Here is a 21,832-nt window from a genome sequence, read left to right on the forward strand (position 1 = left end):
ATGCATTTTAGACCTGGCAAATGCGTTTGTTTCTGTACCTCATAACCTTATTTGGATTGCGTTTGAGTGCCAGGGGTGATTGTATACTTGGTGTTTGTTTGTTTGTGGTGATTGTTTTAGTACTACAGATTTTACATCAGCATGGCAGAGACTAGATACAGGCATTATGGCAGGGTGTACTATTTCACCACTAGCATTCACAACGGCGATAGAAGTGATTATTAGAGCCTCAAAATGGGTGGTAGGTGGGGAGCGATGCAGGGCGTGCTGCGCCTCCCACCAATTAGGGCTTACATGGATGACATGACATTAGTGACCAGGAATGATAATCTCAAGGGGGCTAGGATGAAGATTTAGCCTAGTAAGTCGAGAAGAATTTCATTAACCAGAAGGAAGGTAGTAGAGTGAAGGTTTTACGTAGATGAGGAGGAAATTCCATCTATAAGGGACAAGCCTGTGAAAAGTTTGGGTAGGTGGTGTAATGAGAAGTTGAATAATAGTGAACAGATAGAGCAACTTAGGAAATAGGTTGTAGATGGGATAGGAAGGATAGAGAAGTCAGGGCTTCCAGGCAAGTTGAAGATATGGTGTTTGTAGTTTGGTTTATTCGCCATTCTCAATATATGAAATGCCGATATCAAAGGTAGAAAGAAAGGCTTGAGAGATTGGTTAATTTGTACATTAGGAAATTCTTGGTGTATTAGTAGTGTGGCATTGTATGGGAAAGGCATTCTCCAGCTACCAGTAACAAGCCTAACAGAGGAGTTTAAGTGTGTGAAGGTGAGTTGTTGCTGTCGGGAAGCAAAGATACAGTAGTTAGTCATTTGGTCCTAAATCCAACTAGAGGGAGGAGAAGGAACCCAAGACAGTCAGTACAGGAAGCAGAGGCAGCTCTTAGGTATACAGATATTGTAGGTAAGGTGCAACAAGGCCGGGGGGCCTGGGGCTCAGCCCAGTGAAGCCAGTATGGGGTACAGCAGGTCCCACAGAAAGGAGGAAGCTGGTAGTGGAGCAGGTATGGCGACAAGAGGAAGAGGAAGTAGTTAGGTGTACAAAGGCTGTGGCCCATGCTAAGCAGGGGCATGAACTGGGAAAGTGTAGAGAAGAGGACGTTTGGCTGGAAGGACCTGTGGAGTATGGAGGAAAATCAAATACAATTCTTAATAGGAGCTACTTATGATGTGCTGCCATCACCACATAACCTAAAACAGTGGGTAGATGGTAACCTGTCGTGTCCACTGTGTTCAGAGATGGCAACGTTGAGGCATATTATGTCAGGCTGTAATACTTTCTCAAGGCCAGTATACATGGGGGGGGGGTTTGGGGGGGGACAAATGGACGGATGGTTTGATCAGTGTTCTGTTGTTCTGACATGATGATGATGATGATGATGATGATGATGATGATGATGATGATGATGGAGGGATGGATCGAAGACATAGACATACAGAGAAAGAGAGAGAGATACAGAGAGAGAGGAGGGAGGCATAGAAGAGAGAGAGATGAGGGATGGATAGAAGACACAGATACATACAGAGAGAGGGGATGGGGTAGAAGAGAGAGAGAGACATACAGAGAGAGGGGGGATAGAAGACAGAGAGACATACGGAGAGAGAGAGATACAGAGAGAGAGGAGGGAGGCATAGAAGACAGAGAGAGGAGGGAGGGATAGAAGACACAGAGAGAGAGACATAGAGAGAGGGGATGGGGTAGAAGAGAGATAGAGACATACAGAAAGAGGAGGGAGGGATAGAAGACACAGAGAGAGACATACAGAGAGAGGGGATGGGGTAGAAGAGAGATAGAGACATACAGAGAGAGAGGAGGGAGGGATTGTCTTTCCTGTGTCAGTCTCATGATCCTCAAGTTATTACAACTGCTGAGTCAGAAACAGGAAATACACACTCACACTCCACACACACACACACACACACACACACACACACACACACACACACACACACACACACACCCTGGTCACTAGAGATACAACATCCTACATATGGAGGAAGATTATGAGAGAGAGAGACAGAGAGAGAGAGATAGAGAGGGAGAGAGAGAGACAATGTACTCCATGATATTGTTGTGACATGAATCTGTTGGAAGCAGTTTTAAAGATTCCATATTTTGTATCTCCAACAATTGTATGCGACTTCCTTGAATCTGTAACATGTTTGTTAAGTTTCTGCAAAGAAAGTAATTAACTAAATCGAATGAAACTAGTCTAAATAGAATGAAACTAGTCTAAATAGAATGAAACTAGTCTAAATCGAATTAAAAAGCATGCTATTTTTGGTGGGTGTAGCAACACAGACTTAAAGTGATAATGTGGCACCTGCTGGCTGTGAGTGGTACTACTTCTGTGTTTTCAATACATTTAGAGTATCTTTCCTCTGTTACATCCGTGTGTTTCTGTCCTCTATTCTTTCATCCGTGTCTCTGTTTCATCTGTGTTTCTGTTACATATGTGTTTCTGTTACATCTGTGTTTCTGTTTCATCTGTGTTTCTGTTTCATCTGTGTTTCTGTTAAATCTGTGTTTCTGTTACATCTGTGTTTCTGTTACATCTGTGTCTCTGTTACATCTGTGTCTCTGTTACATCTGTGTCTCTGTTACATTTGTGTTTCTGTTACAGTACATCTGTGTTTCTGTTACATCTGTGTGTCTCTGTCCTCTGTTCTTTCATCTGTTTCTGTTTCATCTGTGTGTTTCTATTCTTTCATCCGTGTCTCTGTTTCATCTGTGTTTCTGTTACATATGTGTTTCTGTTTCATCTGTGTTTCTGTTACATCTGTGTTTCTGTTACATCTGTGTTTCTGTTACATCTGTGTGTCTCTGTTACATCTGTGTGTCTCTGTTACATCTGTGTGTCTCTGTTACATCTGTGTGTCTCTGTTACATCTGTGTGTCTCTGTTACATCTGTGTCTCTGTTACATCTGTGTCTCTGTTACATCTGTGTGTCTCTGTTACATCTGTGTCTCTGTTACATCTGTGTCTCTGTTACATCTGTGTGTCTCTGTTACATCTGTGTCTCTGTTACATCTGTGTGTCTCTGTTACATCTGTGTCTCTGTTACATCTGTGTCTCTGTTACATCTGTGTGTCTCTGTTATATCTGTGTTTCTGTTACATCTGTGTTTCTGTTACATCTGTGTCTCTGTTACATCTGTGTTTCTGTTACATCTGTGTTTCTGTTACATCTGTGTGTTTCTGTTACATCTGTGTGTTTCTGTTACATCTGTGTCTCTGTTACATCTGTGTTTCTGTTACATCTGTGTTTCTGTTACATCTGTGTTTCTGTTACATCTGTGTGTTTCTGTTACATCTGTGTCTCTGTTACATCTGTGTTTCTGTTACATCTGTGTTTCTGTTACATCTGTGTGTTTCTGTTACATCTGTGTGTTTCTGTTACATCTGTGTCTCTGTTACATCTGTGTTTCTGTTACATCTGTGTTTCTGTTACATCTGTGTCTCTGTTACATCTGTGTGTTTCTGTTACATCTGTGTGTTTCTGTTACATCTGTGTCTCTGTTACATCTGTGTTTCTGTTACATCTGTGTTTTTCTGTTACATCTGTGTTTCTGTTACATCTGTGTGTTTCTGTTACATCTGTGTTTCTGTTACATCTGTGTCTCTGTTACATCTGTGTGTTTCTGTTACATCTGTGTCTCTGTTACATCTGTGTTTCTGTTACATCTGTGTCTCTGTTACATCTACATCTGTGTGTTTCTGTTACATCTGTGTCTCTGTTACATCTGTGTTTCTGTTACATCTGTGTCTCTGTTACATCTGTGTGTTTCTGTTACATCTGTGTCTCTGTTACATCTGTGTCTCTGTTACATCTGTGTGTTTCTGTTACATATGTGTGTTTCTGTGTGTCTCTGTTACATCTGTGTCTCTGTTACATCTGTGTGTTTCTGTTACATCTGTGTGTTTCTGTGTGTTTCTTTTTTTTTGTATCTACTTTTTCTCCTTATTTTTCATTTTTCTCCCATCCCAATTTCGGATATCCAATTCTCCCCTGTTTTGAACGTTGCTCGACTATGCCCCCCACTGGTCGGTTGTAGGGAGGATAGAAGCCTTGCATCACGTGTCCCCTCTGGTACACGAGGAGGCAGCCTGTCACATCTTTTCACCTGCCAGCGCGGACTCTCAGTGGCGAGGTGTAACGCATGGGAGGCTCACACTACCCCCGCTACTTCCTGTCTCTGCTGTGCAGGCGTCCCCCAACCGACCTGTAGGAGTCGCTGTCCACAACGTCCAAATCCCCACCCATCGACTTCCACCCTCTAACTCTGCCAATTGAGTTAGTATGACGGCTGGCCCAAGCCGGAGGCAATGCTGACACCTGGATTACATGTGTGTTTCTGTTACATCTGTGTGTTTCTGTTTCATCTGTGTGTTTCTGGTTCATCTGTGTGTTTCTGTTACATCTGTGTGTTTCTTTCTTGCATGCAGACTCTGCAGAGTGAATTATTGGTTCCTTGGTTGTCGAGATGGCTGTGTGTTTGTTTTCCAATGTTGCATAAAATACCCTGTCTCTCTTTTCTGTGTCTTTCTCTTTGTGTGTGTCTCTCTCTGTCTCTCTACCAGGCCGGTTTCGTCAGATCCAGGTATTGACAACAGTAGCCAATGAGCTATTCCAGCTGTACAGTCAGGTGTCAGGCCAGCCAATCCAACGCATCGGCTCCAGAGACCAAGGTACACATGAGAAACTGTTTGACCAGTTACATTCTATTTCTCTTTAGTTCTGTTGTTATTTTCAGACCAGTGAGACCTTATTTCTCTTTTGTTCTGTTTTTCTCAATGCGCTTATTAGAGGGGTTATTGTTGTTATTTTCACTGTGCTGATTAGAGGGCTTATTGTTCTTATTTTCACTGTGCTGTTTAGAGGGCTAATTATTATTGTTATTTTCATTGTACTGATTAGAGAGCTTATTGTTATTTTCAATGTGCTGGTTAGAGGGGTTATTATTGTTATGTTCAGTGTGCTGATTAGAGGGCTTATTGTTATTTTCAGTGCTGGTTAGAGGGTTTATTATTGTTATTTTGGTGTGCTGATTAGAGAGCTTATTGTTATTTTCAGTGCTGATTAGAGGGCTTATTATTGTTGTTTTCAGTGTGCTGATTAGAGGGCTTATTGTTATTTTCCACTGTTCTGATTAGAGGGTTTATTATTGTTATTTCCATGTGTTGATTAGAGGGTTTATTGTTGTTATTTCCACAGTGCTGATTAGAGGGCTTATTGTTATTTTCATTGTGCTGAATAGAGAGCTTATCTCCTCCTTGTTGTTCTGCTCCTAACAGAAGGAGGTGAAGGGGGAGGAGAGAGGGAAGCGCTGCCGTGTCCTCTAAAGAGAAACAACTCTGCTCTAAATGCTGCCAAGATCCTGAAGAAAACAATCAGCAAACACAACTTGCTCAGTCCAGCTCCTGTCCCAGCACCTCCCAGCCAGACACACACACTTCCCACTCTCAGTGTGGACTGCGAGGAGAGCTGCAGCACCGACCCTGACCACAGGGGGGAGCAAGGAGTTAAACAAAAAGCCTTGCGCAAGAAGGACAGCCCCTCCCTAGCAACTGTTACCGAGGAAACCAACGGTGTCGGTGGGGGACTGGAGTTGTCGGCGAGTCGAAGAGTAGAGAAAGGCGGACCGACGGATGACAGGTACACCGGTGTCCATTAGCTGTCCTGCTGAACAGAAGGTCTCCTGGAGGGGTGTTGGCTAAGAACTAGGGGTGCACCGATATATCGGTCGGGTATCGGTATCGGCCGATAAGTGCCTTGTTGCCTGCTATCGGCCTATCGGCCGATAAGCTCAAATGTGCCGATAGCAGTCGCCGATAAATAACCATCAATTTGTGTAGCGTCAAAAGGCAAAAAAAAATATTTACTCGCGACCTACCTGCACAACGCCCGCCGTCCCCCACACACACACACAAGCTACTGCATCAAAGTTACTACTTATGATTAACAAGGCATTCGTTTTGTGGCATTAACATTATATAGTTAGTGTTACACGTTCATAACATCAGCATATTATTTACCCGAACGTAGCAAGCGTTCATACTAGCTCAGTTCCTTCCGTTGCTCACAGAGCCCTGAGTTTTACCCATTCTGCAATCTGTTAATAACGTTTTCAATCAGACACATGTATAGAAAGGCTTTGTTTTATTATAACATGGCAGTAGCCGATAAATATCCATCAATTTGTGTAGCGTCAAGACAAAAAAAAGTTCACTCGCGACCTACCTGCACAACGCCGGCCCACACACACACACACAAGCTACTGCATCAAAGTTACTACTTATGATTAACAAGGCATTCGTTTTGTGGCATTAACATTATATAGTTAGTGTTACACGTTCATAACATCAGCATATTATTTACCCGAACGTAGCAAGCGTTCATACTAGCTCAGTTCCTTCCGTTGCTCACAGAGCCCTGAGTTTTACCCATTCTGCAATCTGTTAATAACGTTTTCAATCAGACACATGTATAGAAAGGCTTTGTTTTATTATAACATTAGTTGCAGTAAAATCATTATGCCTCATTTAAGTCATCCTGCGGAGCTAAAAGCTAAACGTCAGCCGCGCCGTGTTGTTGTTCTAGAAATCCTCTCGTCAACTCAAAATCAATGACGGACGAAAGCCGAAGTAAAAAATTTATACGGCTTGCCGATTGGTGGTAACAGCAGAGGCGGGTGCAAGCGGTGTGTGACATAATTGGCAGAATCGACTGTCAATCAAAATGTCATTGGTTGAGACAATAGTATCTCGCTGCAGCCCAGCAGGTAGACCATGCTGGGAGAACTAGTATCTAGCTGCAGCCCTGCAGAACATACTGGGAGAGAGATAGTGCTATTTCTTGATGTCTTGATGTTTCCTTTTTTTAAGTAAGTAAAGAGGCCTATGTTCATATCGGTGAGCACAATTTGTAAGACAAATATACAGTAGTTTCATGAAAAGAAAAAAAAATTACAAAAAAAAAATATTACAAAATGAAATTAATATTTAAAAAAAATATTTTGCCACAAATATCGGTATCGGTATCGGCCGATTGTGTTAGTTGAACAATCGGTATCGGTGGCAAATTTTCATATCGGTGCATCCCTACTAAGAACCATTTACATTGATTTTGCTACTGCAATGGCTAGATATGACGTTCACCAACTGATTTTTATCAATCAAACTAACATGGGCAGTGGTGGTCTAGAGGTTGAGCAAGGCACTTAACCCCCTGTTGACTCCATCAGCTTAGGGTTCAACAGTGTCAGACTGTGGTTGTACTGGGCAGCTTCTAGTGGTCAACAGTGTCAGACTGTGGTTGTACTGGGCAGCTTCTAGTGGTCAACAGTGTCAGACTGTGGTTGTACTGGGCAGCTCCTAGTGGTCAACAGTGTCAGACTGTAGTTGTACTGGGCAGCTCCTAGTGGTCAACAGTGTCAGACTGGTTGTATTGGGCAGCTTCTAGTGGTCAACAGTGTCAGACTGTGGTTGTACTGGGCAGCTCCTAGTGGTCAACAGTGTCAGACTGGTTGTATTGGGCAGCTCCTAGTGGTCAACAGTGTCAGACTGGTTGTACTGGGCAGCTCCTAGGCTTATCAAAATAAATGGTTTGGTTCCGGTTGCCGACCGACCCTGCCGATTTAGGTGCAACCCAATTTATTTTATGAGTTAAAAAAAAGATTGTTAGCTACTTAGTCAAACCTTTAGTATTATGGATATTAAACATGCTGGCAGAGTACATGCATCCATGTTGTCGTGAACATTTTAATTAAATAAAGAAATTCCCTATCCATAGTCGCAGTGGGAAAAAATTCAATAAAATAAATTCCCTACCTACCCATGGCCTTAACTGACAACCAACAGGAACCAAACAATTTATTTTGTTAGGCCCTATTGGTCAACTGTCAGCCTGGTTGTACTGGGCAGCTCCTAGTGGTCAACAGTGTCAGCCTGGTTGTACTGGGCAGCTCCTAGTGGTCAACAGTGTCAGCCTGGTTGTACTGGGCAGCTCCTAGTGGTCAACAGTGTCAGCCTGGTTGTACTGGGCAGCTCCCAGGTGTGACTGTGAAGCAGGGTGTTGTCAGCAAACATAGTGTCACCCCAGTTCACTGAAACTACATTATTAGCAGAGCCGGCTGGTGAAAGATATTCTAGGTGGGGCTGTGCCATATAGTGACCAGCCGTCACTGATTATTAGCATTGTTAGGTTTCCTCACTGAAACCAATGGGCACCGTTAGCAGCAAGCTAACAATCTCTTTAACTTGATTCCCCCACCAGCTATGAGCAGAGTTCAGCCAATGAAGAACAGCGATTACAGAAGGGAGGAGGCCAGGGAGAGGAGAGGAACCTGACGTCCACCCCAGGGAGTTCCCCCCCGCTTATCCTGCTGCCCAACACACACCTGCAGCTCTGCTCCTTTGAGATGGAGGAGGTAGGTTCTGATAGAGGTTCTGCGTTCTCTAGGTTTAAGGTCCGATAGAGGATCTGTGTTCTCTAGATTACATGTCAGATAGAGGCTCTGTTCTCTAGGTTAAAGGTCAGATAGAGGCTCTGTTCTCTAGGTTAATAAAGCACCGGCATGCGGCATGGTCTAATTCTCACAACCCACGACTGCATGTGGTGTAATGGCTTTTATACAACTGGCGCATTCATCCAAGATTTATTGAAAAAAACCATCCGCCAGAAAAAGTTGTTTCAAAAAAAGAAAGGACAAGTTGCCTCCATGTGGAAGCAGCTCGGAAGTGCATCCAACAAACTAAGACATCCAACTGTCTCTCAACTAAGACATCCAACAAACTAAGACATCCAACTGTCTTTCAACTAGGCATCCAACAAACTAACACATCCAACTGTCTTTCAACTAGACATCCAACAAACTAACACATCCAACTTTTCTTTTCTTACCTACTTTCTATAGAACTTCATTCTTAGATGCTTCTATAGAAAGTAGGTAAAACAACAACAAAAAAGTTTTCTTTGCCCTATAGGGAAAAAAAGGTTTTCTTTGCCCTATAAGAGTTATTTTTAAATTTTTCTTACCGACTTTCTATAGAAGCAGCTGGGAGGTGCGCTGTTTTAAGTGAGCGTGGATTATTGAATTGATTGATTGCTAATTGTATTACTGTCCGCCTTGTTTCCAACTGGTTAAGTTTAGGCCCTCTTTCAAAGTTGGTTAAGGTTAGAGTTTGGAATCAGGGCTGGTGGTCTATCGCCCTGCTCTAAAGACAAACTCTAACCTTAACCAACTTCGAAAGAGAGCGACTTCGAAAGAGGGCCTAAACATAACCAGTTGGAAACAAGGCGGACAGTAATAAAATTAGCTGTTTCCAACTGGTTAAGTTTAGGCCCTCTTTCGAAGTTGGTTAAGGTTAAAGTTTGGAATCAGGGCTGGTGGTCTATCGCCCTGCTCTAAAGACAAACTCTAACCTTAACCAACTTCGAAAGAGGGCCTAAACTTAACCAGTTGGAAACAAGGCGGACAGTAATAAAATTAGCAATCAATCAATTCAGTAGTCCACGCTCACTTAAAACAGCGCACCTCCCAGCTGCTTCTATAGAAAGTAGGTAAAGATTTTTTTTTTAAAGATTTGCAATTAATCAATCAATCAATTCGCGCGATTTAAATTGTGTTCCACAATGACTCATGACCCATCAATTACATCTTTCAACATTGTTTAAGCAACTAACACATTCGCCGTGACAGAATCGTTTTTCATTTAGTCTTTATGACCCTATTGATCCATATCCTTTCGTAATGTTTACTGTCCGGTTTGTCCGCCATCTTGCGACATACTAGCGTCATGTCCAAGGGGTGTACTTGTACATCAAGCTGCCTCACGCTACGGAAACAGGAGATAGGCTCCTGCCCCATGTGCCGTTACGGCTCGAGAACCATTGGTTCTCAAAGGCAAACTTGTCCGCCATCTTGCTTCACTTCTAAAAACTTGCATGGCGGAGTGATAGTAATGCGGTTGTGGGCGGGTCCTGGGACCAAGAGCATGAGGTTAGTACAAATACCCACATGTAAGTTGACTGTTTCAGCCAATCAGAATCGAGAAATTTGCATGCCGTTGTTTAAAGGTCAGATAGAGGCTCTGTTCTCTAGGTTAAATGTCAGATAGAGGCTCTGTTCTCTAGGTTAAAGGTCAGATAGAGGCTCTCTAGGTTAAATGTCAGTTAGATGTTCTGTGTTCTCTAGGTTAAAGGTCAGACAGAGGCTCTGTTCTCTAGGTTAAAGGTCAGATAGAGCCAGAACCAGTCCGTTTAGAGTAATTCTGTTTCCCTGTATTTCAGGTTCAGAGCAACGAGGACGAGGCCCTTATTAGAACCCACAGCATCTCCAGAGCTAAAGGTGAGTTTAACAACGTCCCTCCACAGATAGTGGTGAATTTAACAACCGTCCCTCCACAGCTACAGTAGTGGTGAATTTAACAACCGTCCCTCCACAGCTAGCGGTGAGTTTAACAACTGTCCCTCCACAGCTAGTGGTGAATTTAACAACCATCCCTCCACAGCTAGTGGTGAATTTAACAACCATCCCTCCACAGCTAGCGGTGAGTTTAACAACCGTCCCTCCACAGCTAGCGGTGAGTTTAACAACCGTCCCTCCACAGCTAGCGGTGAGTTTAACAACCGCCCCTCCACAGCTAGCGGTGAGTTTAACAACCATAAACAACCATTCCTCCAGAGTTAACGTTAATATCTCTCTCTTGAGACACACATACATGTAGACATTAATATCTCTCTCTGAGACACACATACATGTAGACATTGATATCTCTCTCTCTGAGACACACATACATGTAGACATTAATATCTCTCTCTGAGACACACATACATGTAGACATTAATATCTCTCTCTCTCTGAGACACACATACATGTAGACATTAACTTCCCTCTGAGACACACATAGCATAGGTGGTCATTTCCCGGCAATGGCCTTGAAGATAAATGGATACCAATGTTTATTTTTCCTCTCTGCCAGAGAAGACCAACCCACTTTATCATACAGGATGCAGTAATAAATCTGAGAGTAGAATGATAGACCGTGTCTTGAGGTTTCAGAGTGGAAGGAGCAGCATTTCTATAAATAATCTCCATAATCCAAAACAAAACAGATAGAAAAACTGCTTCAACGACCCTCTTTCTGCTAATCATTGGGAAGCTGGTTCTGATTATCTATATGGTATTTAAATGTACATTTCTCACAAAGCCAGATGCCAAGATATTTGTATTCTGTGACACTTTTGATGCCAGACCAATTCATCGTCAATATATGCAAATTATTGTAAACATTATCTCTAGCCCTAGAGCAGGGGTGTGAAATATATGACTCGTTTTACACACATGCCCTAGAGAATATCATGACTTTTGTTTTATTTGCATTTAGTACAAGCTTAAGGCCAATAAGCACATCTTACAGAGTATTAAATGGAAATGGTGCCAACCTGCTCATCAGGAGCAGTTAGGGGTTAAGTGTCTTGCTCAAGGAGACTTCAACACACTGCCGAGAGAAGGCGGAATCGAACCAGGAACCTTCCAATTACCAGATGACCGCTCTACCTCCTGAGCCACTGTTAGCCCCATTAAATGAGAGTTGAGAGGTTTGCAATAGCTAGTTGTACAGTGTCTGCAATACAAAAGACAATAGTGTCATCAGCATACAGATGAACTTGACATCCACTCAAAGATGAGCCAGTATCATTAATATAAATGGTAAATGAGACAGGACCCAGGATTGATCCCTGCGGGACACCTTTTGTAATGGGTAAGAATTCTGTAGGTTCATGGTTCTGTTTGTGTTGTAAATAAGAGTTAAAGCTGCACAGGGTAGGTCTTTTGGGGGGGGGGGGGGGGAGTAACCTCTGGAAAGTCAAAATAACAATGATATGTCTTTAGTATTGAATACATAAAGTGTTACAAGGGGAAAAAAAGGGTATCTCTGGAGCACTGTTTGAAACTAGAAATTAACTGTTTGGCTTTGTTTTACCTTCCCTCCCACCGCCTTTACTATGCAAAGAAGCATCCTCCAAGCGCAATGTTGACTCACTGGTTGGTCAACAAAAAATAACACCTGAAGGTAAATCAGGGCAAATGTTTGTTATGGAGAAACATCTAGGATCATCTATCCTCTAGGCCAGTGCTTCCCAATCCTCTCCTCGAAGCACCCCAGCCGTTCCATGCATTTGTTCAATTCCACCACCAGCACACCTGATTCAACTTAACAAGCCCTTTATTAGTTGAATCGGGTGTGCTGGTGGTGGAATTTAACAAATACATGGAACAGCTGGGGTGCCTCGAGGAGAGGTTTGGGAACCACTGCTCTAGGCTGTATGATGATGTGATGGAGTTTGTTTTGGAGATCATCTATGAGCCACTCACCAGTCTGAGTGTCTCTCTCTTTCTCTTTAGACTTGTTGAGAACAGCCAGTCACCAGTCTGACAGCAGTGGTTTTGTTGAGGAGCCATCCAGTGACTTCAACAGCTTCCTCAAGGTTTGTTTTTTCGTTTGTTTGACTAAAAAGGAAGGAGAATTCAAGGTAGCTTTTATCTTCTTAAGATTTTATTTTATTTACATGATCAAGCTTTTCTATTGAGAGGTTCACTGTTTTGTATTATAAATAATTCTTTACTACTTTTTCCCTTTTCCATTGCACAATCAGTGGGGGTCACACAGGGTCATGTACTTACAGTGTTCTATGTGATCAATACACTCTGAATCTGAATGTCATTGTGTTTGTTGATATCCATTATGGATGATGAGATTTGACATTTTGATATCAGATTTTCTGGCTCATCATCCGTTCCTGCTGTGATTCTGGTCCCATGTAGAGGAATCCTTCCTCATGAAGACACCGAACTATGGGATACATAGCAAGTCTATCTTCTTCCGATAGACTAGTGCTTCTAAGTTCTAAACACACTCTGCCCCTCCCCATTCTGTGATGTAACAGTACCTCTTTTTTTCACCAACTGGAGATGAGAAGAGTGTGCAGCAAAATTACCATGTGTTTAGTTCACCTTTAATTGTTTTTATTGTTTTATTAATCGTTAATTAATTGTTGTTTATTAATTTGTTTATTTATTGGTTTAATTAATTGGTTTCTAAATAGTTTATTATTCATTGGTTTCTGTCATTATACAGCACAAGTACAGTAAAACAAAAATACGTTTGGCATCCAACCAGAATGCAAATGTAACAGTAAAGTGAAATAGTAATATACAATGTTAAACTGGATATATTTATAAAATATATAAATTGGTACTACTAAGTAATAGTGCTAATCAGATGGCTGTACATAGTTGTAGTATATTAATATATACAATGATACAGGTATAAAGACACTATGGTAGTAAGTCAAACTGGCCAGTGGTAAGAGTAGGTAAAATAAGAATAAATATATATATATATATATATATATATATTTTTTTTTAAACATGACGTAAAATTTGACACACAAGCATTAACAGTAAACATCCAACGTAAATCACAGAACTATACATTCCATTTGAATCAATATAAATGTAGTCTACGAGATATATACCTAATACTTGCAATCCAATACAATACATACATATGCTCTTGCTCGCTCTTCCCCCCAGGACCCCCACTTGGATAATCCATCCATTTTCATTCGCTTCTAACCAGGAATTACAATTCATATGCTAGCCTTTATTCTCTCCACCACTTCTAACCAGATTGCATTGACACCTAAAATTCTTGCTGTAGATATCTCTAGATAAATCACATCGAGATAGGTAAGAACCCATACCTTCCGGCACATTTTATCGGGTTGAATCCATCGTGATGCTATCAGCTTTTTAGCCGCTGTGAGACCGGACAAAACTAGTCTCTTTAGCTGTATGGGGGCTGCAAACTGAGAAACATCATTCAACAGCAATACAGAGGGCTGTACAGGTATGTTCAGAAATAAAAATTCTGATAATTGCAGGGTCACTTCTTCCCAGAATATCTTAACAGGTGGGCAATCCCAATACATATGCATAAATGTACCCTCATCACCATTTGTACATAAGGAACATAGAGAATCTTGTCTAAGTCCCATTCTGTTCAATCTTATAGGAGTCATGTATGTCCTATGAATATAATTAAGATTAATTTGTTGATGATCCGGGTTGCGTGACGCAATTCGAACGTTTGCCAATCAAAATCTACTTCCAGGTCTGGTATATCCCTCCTCCAGACTGAGTCTAGGGGAAGGATTCCATACGAAGACGTTAGTAAGTTATGATAAAAGCCTCTCGATGTCTCTCTTTCATAGAAGAATTTGTGATATCTGTGGTGCTCAATTGGTATCTTTAATGGGACTCCATGAGCCTTCAAACATTCCAATAACTGTGCGTAGAAATAATATGTGGAACTGGTGAGGTTAAATTTGTTATTCGTATATCTTGATGGCTACAAAAACCCCGTTTTTTGAAAACATCTCCCAATGTATGTATTCCCTGCTTTTCCCACTTGGGGTATCTGATTTTTTCCAATAAGGAGTGCATTGTTATTGAATAGGGGAGTATGGCTATGCCATTTATGTTGGTTAGAATATTTTTTCTGTGTTTCACGCCATATCCGAATCACATAAGAGGGCCACATTTCAATTCGCATTGCTTAATTGATAATATGGTGTATACTATGTCCTGCAGTCTATGTGGTGCTACTATATTTTCTTCTAAGTTCCTCCAGGATACAGATGCTTGGGAGTCAAACCAGGTTGTTAGTGGTCTTAAAGAGTACGCTTTAAAATAGTGATAAAAATCTGGAAATGCTAAACCTCGGTCGGCTTTGTTTCTCTGTGCGGTGGATCTTTTTATTCGTGGAGGTTTGTTATTCCAAATAAATTTATATGCGGTGGAATGTAATTTTTTCCAGTAACCATCAGGAGGGGGTAACGGTAACATTGAGCTAATGAAGTTGATTCTAGGTCAAATATCCATCTTAACTATTGATACTCGGGCTTGTACTGAGTTTTTAAGATTGGACCACCTGTCAAAGTCGTATTTGATCTTATCTTGGAATTTTGTGTAATTGTACTTCACCGTTTGGCATATAGTAGGGAATATTTCGACTCCTAGACATCTGAAGTGTTTTACCATTGGTATTTTTTCTGGAAGGAATATATTCTTTGCAGGGGCATTAAGTGGTAGGAAGGCCGACTTTGGCCAATTTATCCTAAATCCCGATAGATTGCCAACTTCATCAATCAACTTGAGAAGATGAGGCATTGAGGTGGTAGGGTTTTGCATGAACAATATTACGTCGTCCGCATATAAACTAATATGATGTTGTGTGCCCTTAATTGCGATTGTTTCTATGGATTGGGATTGTCTTATATACTGTGCTAAAGGCTCTAATGATAAAGCGAATAGTCCGGGACTAAGAGGGCAACCCTGTCTGGAGGAGCGCGATACAGGAAAGATTTCGGAGGTGATATTACCTGTTGTAATCATGGCCGATGGGTCTTTGTACAATACTTTTATCATATCAATGAATCCATTTCCTAACCCCATCCTTTCTAGTACTGCCCATAAATAAGACCATTCCAACCTATCAAAGGCTTTCATCGCATCCAAGGACAGCATCGCTATAGGTGGAGTGGCATCCTTGCTGGCATCTAGCACATGTAGTAACCGTCTTATATTATCCGTGATCAAGCGGCCTCTTGTGAATCCAGTCTGATCAGGGTGAACTAAAGATGTCATATGCTTTTGAAGTCTGATGGCTAATACCTTGGAATACAGCTTGATATCGGTTCCAAGGAGGCTCAAGGGTCTATAACTACCGCAATCGGTGGGGTCTTTGTCTTTTTTAAGGAGGACTGTTATGAGTGCAATATTGTCTATCTTATGGAAATTCCCCTCTTTAATTGAGTATAAAATCATATTAAGTAATTAAGTGTATATATACGGTATATACAGCACTATTGTATATGCTATCATACAGAGTTATGGGTTATATGTGGGTATATTCAGACAGATATGTATATAATATATATATATTAAGGCTGTCAAAGTTAACGCGTTATCGCCCGATTCTATTAACGCCACTATTTTTTTTAACTCACGATTAACTTTTAAGATTTTTTTTTCTTTTCTTTTTAATTATTTTTTCTTTTATTAGACTTCACTCAGGTGTATTATTGATGCTCTCATTGATATTATGTGTGTGTGTGTGTGTGTGAGAGATATAGAGAGAGAGAGGGGGGTGAGAGATGAGGAAGGGGCAAGAGAGAGAGCGCTGGGAGAGTGTGAGAGAGAGAGGGGGGGGTGTGTGTGATTAATCAGCCCTTGTGTGGGTGAATGTAACGAGTTCCTAACGTTTTCTTTCCCCTATTATTTCATGCACACTTTATTCATTGTTTTAAATTATTATTTTCTTTTAAGTTATTTTGTGCATCACTCTGTTTTGAATTTGATGCAAATTTGCAATGCATGAGGGTCATCCTTTTGTGTTAAATGGCTGCATAAAGCAAGCATTAGTTGACTCGCATGTTGATAAGAGTATTAAAACGTGGAACTTGAAAAATATCAGTTTAAGGTAGAAAAAAAAATCTATTAATTTGCGATTAATCGCGAGTTAACTATGGACAATCATGCGATTAATCGAGTTAAATATTTTAATCGATTGACAGCACTAATATATATATATATTAGGGGTGTAACGGTACGTGTATTCGTCCCGCAAATTTACGGTACGGCCGTCACGGTGCGGTACATCCAGCCATACGCGGAATACGTCTCAGATGACAAGCGGACAGAATTAACAACAGCGTGCACTGACATCTGCACTCGGCTCTCCCCTCCTCCTCTCCTGTTTACTACAGCCTATTTGTCCCTAAAACAAAACCATGATGAATTAATTAAATGTTTAACACAGCAGGGTCATTACAATTTTGCAGTTTTCTTTAGTTTTCTTGTTTGCCCAATAATGTTAACCAAAAGACACGCGCGCGCGCAAACACACACGTCAACCTTTTCCGGCGGACCGCGGAGTCTCACAGCTGATCGGAGAAAAAATAAAAGCACAACATACCACCAGATCATCTGAGCTCCTCTCCAGTTGCTGCTGCCTGCTACTGTTTAAATCCAAAATATTGATAATCCTCTGCCATTGTTGTGTAACATGTCATCTATTCTCTAGTATTCTTCAGTCTCGGCTTCACGTGAAGTTGAAACTGAAACTAAGTTGTTGTTAAAGGTGCAGTAGGCCAGTGATTCCCAACCTGGGGTCCGCGGACCCCCTGGGGGTCAGCCAGGGGGCGCAGGGGGTCCGCCAGACGACAGGAGACGAAAAGGAGATGACGGCAGCTCATCTGCAAAAAAAGTTAGGACCTACAGCAATCGCGAAAATTACATCACCATGGGCTTCACTGAGGGACCAGACAAACGACCGGAGTGTGTGATTTGTGGAGAAAAGTTGGCAAACTCGAGCCTGAAGCCCAGCAAGCTGAAGAGACATCAGGCATCTAAGCACCCAGAAACCGTTGGGAAGGATCCGGACTTTTTTCGGCGGAAAGAACAGTCTCTCAAGGCGAACAAGCCCGTTGATGTTAGAGTAGCGTGGAGCAGGGGTGGCAGTGATTTACAGAAGGCTACCGAAGCCTCCTTTGAGTGTTCGCTTTTAATTGCAAAAGCAAAGAAACCGCACAATATTGGCGAGCAGCTCATCAAACCAGCCTGCATCAAAATGGTTTAGAAACTGTGCGGCCCACACGTGGCGGATAAACTAAAATCAGTACCATTCTCGAACAATGTAGTGAAAGACCGAATTGATAAGATGTCAAGTGATTGCGAGCAGCAGCTGTCAGAAAAGCTTAGAAAGGGTCCATTTGCCATACAACTTGATGAAACTACAACTGTCGCAGACGAGGCTGTGCTCATCGTTTATGTGCAGTATATCGAAAATGAGGATCTGAAGCAGGACATTCTCATGTCAGTCAACCTTACTACCACCACTCGAGGTGAGGATATTTTTACTGCAGTGGATTCTTACCTTCATTCAACATAAATGCAAACCGTTCACCATTAGGGCCTGATTTGATAGGATGAATACAGGATTTGAATATTGGCCAACATTTTGAAATACATATGGTGCAAGATGAGATTTGTTGATTGAAGGCACAAGTCAAAGAAGCATAGTGGGTCTAATTATGATGCATATGCCTGTGTATAAGCAGTTTGTTATTAAAATGACAAAAAAAAGTATTTTATGGTATTTTATTAGGAGGGGGGTCCAGGAATTTCATCAGAGATGTTTGGGGGTCCCTGGGGGAAAAAAGGTTGGGAACCCCTGCAGTAGGCAATTCATTTACTCTGTGGATGCCTGAACACAGAATTACACCAGTATCACTGACTACTACGGCAAGCCTATAGAACATTATTATATTTAATAATAATAATTATTATAAATATATAATAATAATTATAAATATTTTTTTCCTGTTGTACCGAAATCGTACCGAACCGTGACCGCAATACCGAGGTACGTACCGAACCGTGGCTTCTGTGTACCGTTACACCCCTAATATATATATGCAGTAAATATATAAATATATGCTGATGATATCATACAGAGTTATGGGTAGACTATAGTTTGATTTAGGTAGTTAAGATTATATGATTACAGTGTAAGGCCGTTTTAGAAAGCAGTAATATAGGAAAAGTTCAATGTTGGTACTGAATGGGTAACAGAGCCTAGGGGATAGGAAGTGGACTTCAGAGTTTATATGGTATGGGAGGGGGGCGGGGGGCTGTCATCGTGGTACAGAGTTCAGGGAGATGACAGTTGAGGGAAAGAATCTGTTCCTGAGTCTGCTTGACTTAGAGCAGAGATTCCTGAAGCAACTCCCAGTGGGGAGGAGGGCATAGTGTCCTTGACACCATTTGTGATGAATAGACTCAATTGCAGAGAGTGATGTACCGGTGATGCGTTGGGCGGTTTTCACCACAGTGCTTTCCGGTCTGAGGCAGTGCAGTTGCCATGCAGTTGCTGTACCAGACTGTGACGCAGTTGGTGAGTATGCTTTCTATGTCACACTGGTAAAGGATCACCAGAATCTGAGGAGACAGGTGGGCTTTCCTCAGTCTCCTCAGGAAGAAGAGGCGCTGGTGATCTTCTTGATCAGTGCTGAGGTGTTGAAGGTCCAAGAGAGATCCTCGAAGATGTGGACTCCCAGGAATTTGAAGCTGGAGACATGCTCAACCTCCATCCCGTTAATATGGACGGGGGTGTGCGTGCCAGCTCCAGTCTTCCTTGACCTCCTCCAGAGCTCCTTGGTTTTCTTGGTGTTGAGGGCCAGGTTGTTGGTCACCATGCCTCCAGATGCTGGACTTCCTCCCTGTAGGCCGACTCATCATTATTTTTAATGAGGCCCACCACAGAAAACTTGATAATGGTGTTGGTGCCACGTACAGGAGTGCAGTCATGGGTGATGAGGGAGTAAAGAAGGGGGCTCAGCACGCAGCCTTGCCAGACGCCGGTGTTCAGGGTGAGGGTGGAGGAGGTCAGATTGTCTATCCTAACAAACTGGGGTCTGTTAGTAAGGAAGTCAAGTATCCAGTTCCAGAGAGAGGGGTTCATGTCGAGGTCCTTGGTTTTCTTCAAGGTCACCAAGTTTGGAGATGAGTTTGGAGGGGATCATGGTGTTGAATGCTGAGCTGAAGTTGATGAACAGCATTCTCACATGCGTGTTGCTCTCATTCTGGTGGGAGAGGGTGGAATATAGCGCTGAGGGGATAGCGTCCTCCGTGCTCCTGTTTTCACTTTGGTCATTCAAATTGGTTTGTCCAGTGAGAGTGAAAGTGAAAGGCCAGATTTGAGGTGAGTCAAGACCAGCCTCTCGAAGCACTTCATGATAATGGGGGTGAGTGCAACAGGGCGGACGTCATTGAGGCTTGTAGCGCTAGGCAGTGAGGGGTTAGCTTTAGTTTAGCCCTCAGTCCTCCATGCATACCTCTTCTCTTTACGCTCACGGCTGGGGCGAGCTTGGCCAGTCATGCTGTGCTGGGTTGGTATTCCCCTGTGTCCCAGTGATCTCGTTGGGGAGCTGAAGATTGCTGATAACGTTGTCAGATTGTTGTTATCCAGCATCCAAAAGATATTGTCAGGTGTTCTGGGTGAGCAGACTTGTCAAACAAGTAGGTATATTTCTTCAGAGCCCTGAACAATGAACATTGAGTGCCACAGAACACTGAACTATCCACACACAAGCACACATGAACACACACACGACACGCACGCTGTGCACGCTCACACACTAGCAGCCACTTAACACTTTAACATGAGCGGGCACACACTCATGCCGCACACTTATGGCCAAAAGGAAAGGCCACTTTAAATTAGAATAACAGGAACAGTGTATTGCACTACCAAAGCTACATAGCATGTCCTATATGCTCTGTAAATAACTATGTACAGATACCGAGATGTCACACCATGTTACCTGTTACCTGTTTATTGCACAATGTTGTTTTTTTATTGGATTCTATTATATGTTGTACCACTGTATTGCACATCGTTGCGGGCAAGACCACCCGCATTTCATTGTATACTTGTATGCCGTGACAATTAAAACTCTTGACTTGACTTGACTATATTACCGCTAATTTGCAAACGCTGAGCCTTGTGTTGTGCATGCGTCACCATCTTGGTCTTTAATTAATTGTTTTAATTAAATAGTTTAATTAATTGTTTTAATTAAGTTGTTTATAAATCTATTTTATTAATACATTTTTGTATTGGTTTATTCATTGTTGTTATTTATTTATTTACAATTGTTTCATTAATAGTTTTTATTTATTTTATTTTAATATTTTATATTAAGTGTTTCATTGATTTGATTAATTTGTTTGTTAATAAAAAAATATATGTATGTATTGTCCAAATAGGTCCAGCAGAGCGGTGACAGCTGTGACAGCGAGACCACTGTGACATCACATGCATCAGACCAAGAGACGCCTCTAGCCACGCCCCTAGCCCAGGACCACACAATGTTTGATAGGCTAGTGGCTGTTGAGGGGCAGGAGCCTGGAGGTACTACTGAGGCTGCAGAGGTGCATGATGGGAGCTGTAGTTCTTTGGAGGTTCGCCAGACCCTGCAGACTGGACAAGATGGAGCGGCTCTTGAACAAACCCAAAACGAAGACCAAACCCAGCTCCAGTCTGGGGTCCAACCTGACCCCCCCGCTGGCCCAGATAAAGACAGGGAGACTGACCGCCAGGGGGAGTGTCCCCCTTCAGATGCCCCAGAGACTGTGTGTGATGTGTTGGACAGTTCTGAAGCTGTATTAGACAGTTCTGAAGCTGTGTTGAATAGTTCTGAAGCTGTGTTGAATAGTTCTGAAGCTGTGTTGAATAGTTCTGAAGCTGTGTTAGACAGTTCTGAAGCTATGTTAGACAGTTCTGAAACTGTATTAGACAGTTCTGAAGCTGTGTTAGACAGTTCTGAAGCTGTGTTAGACAGTTCTGAAGCTGTGTTAGACAGTTCTGAAGCTGTGTTAGACAGTTCTGAAGCTGTGTTAGATAGTTCTGAAGCTGTGTTAGACAGTTCTGAAACTGTGTTAGACAGTTCTGAAGCTGTGTTGAATAGTTCTGAAGCTGTGTTAGACAGTTCTGAAGCTGTGTTGAATAGTTCTGAAGCTGTGTTAAATAGTTCTGAAGCTGTGTTAGACTGTTCTGAAGCTGTGTTAGACAGTTCTGAAGCTGTGTTAGACAGTTCTGAAGCTGTGTTAGACAGTTCTGAAACTGTGTTAGACAGTTCTGAAGCTGTGTTGAATAGTTCTGAAGCTGTGTTAAATAGTTCTGAAGC

General features: G+C 42.1%; 1 protein-coding gene across 1 annotated transcript in view; it reads left to right on the plus strand.

Annotated features, from left to right (window-relative positions):
• Positions 1 to 21,832, plus strand: part of itprid2 (ITPR interacting domain containing 2) — a 156,647-nt gene that overhangs the window by 115,840 nt on the left and 18,975 nt on the right. Inside the window, exons 11-17 of the mRNA XM_084314035.1 lie at positions 4,594 to 4,701; positions 5,308 to 5,668; positions 8,288 to 8,441; positions 10,304 to 10,361; positions 12,031 to 12,090; positions 12,423 to 12,505; positions 20,913 to 21,278. Of these exons, the coding sequence (XP_084170161.1) occupies positions 4,594 to 4,701; positions 5,308 to 5,668; positions 8,288 to 8,441; positions 10,304 to 10,361; positions 12,031 to 12,090; positions 12,423 to 12,505; positions 20,913 to 21,278 (1,190 nt within the window). The remainder of the gene's footprint in view (positions 1 to 4,593; positions 4,702 to 5,307; positions 5,669 to 8,287; positions 8,442 to 10,303; positions 10,362 to 12,030; positions 12,091 to 12,422; positions 12,506 to 20,912; positions 21,279 to 21,832) is intronic.

Source organism: Notolepis coatsorum (assembly GCF_963971535.1).
Source record: "Notolepis coatsorum genome assembly, chromosome: 5".
Lineage (NCBI taxonomy): Eukaryota > Metazoa > Chordata > Actinopteri > Aulopiformes > Paralepididae > Notolepis > Notolepis coatsorum.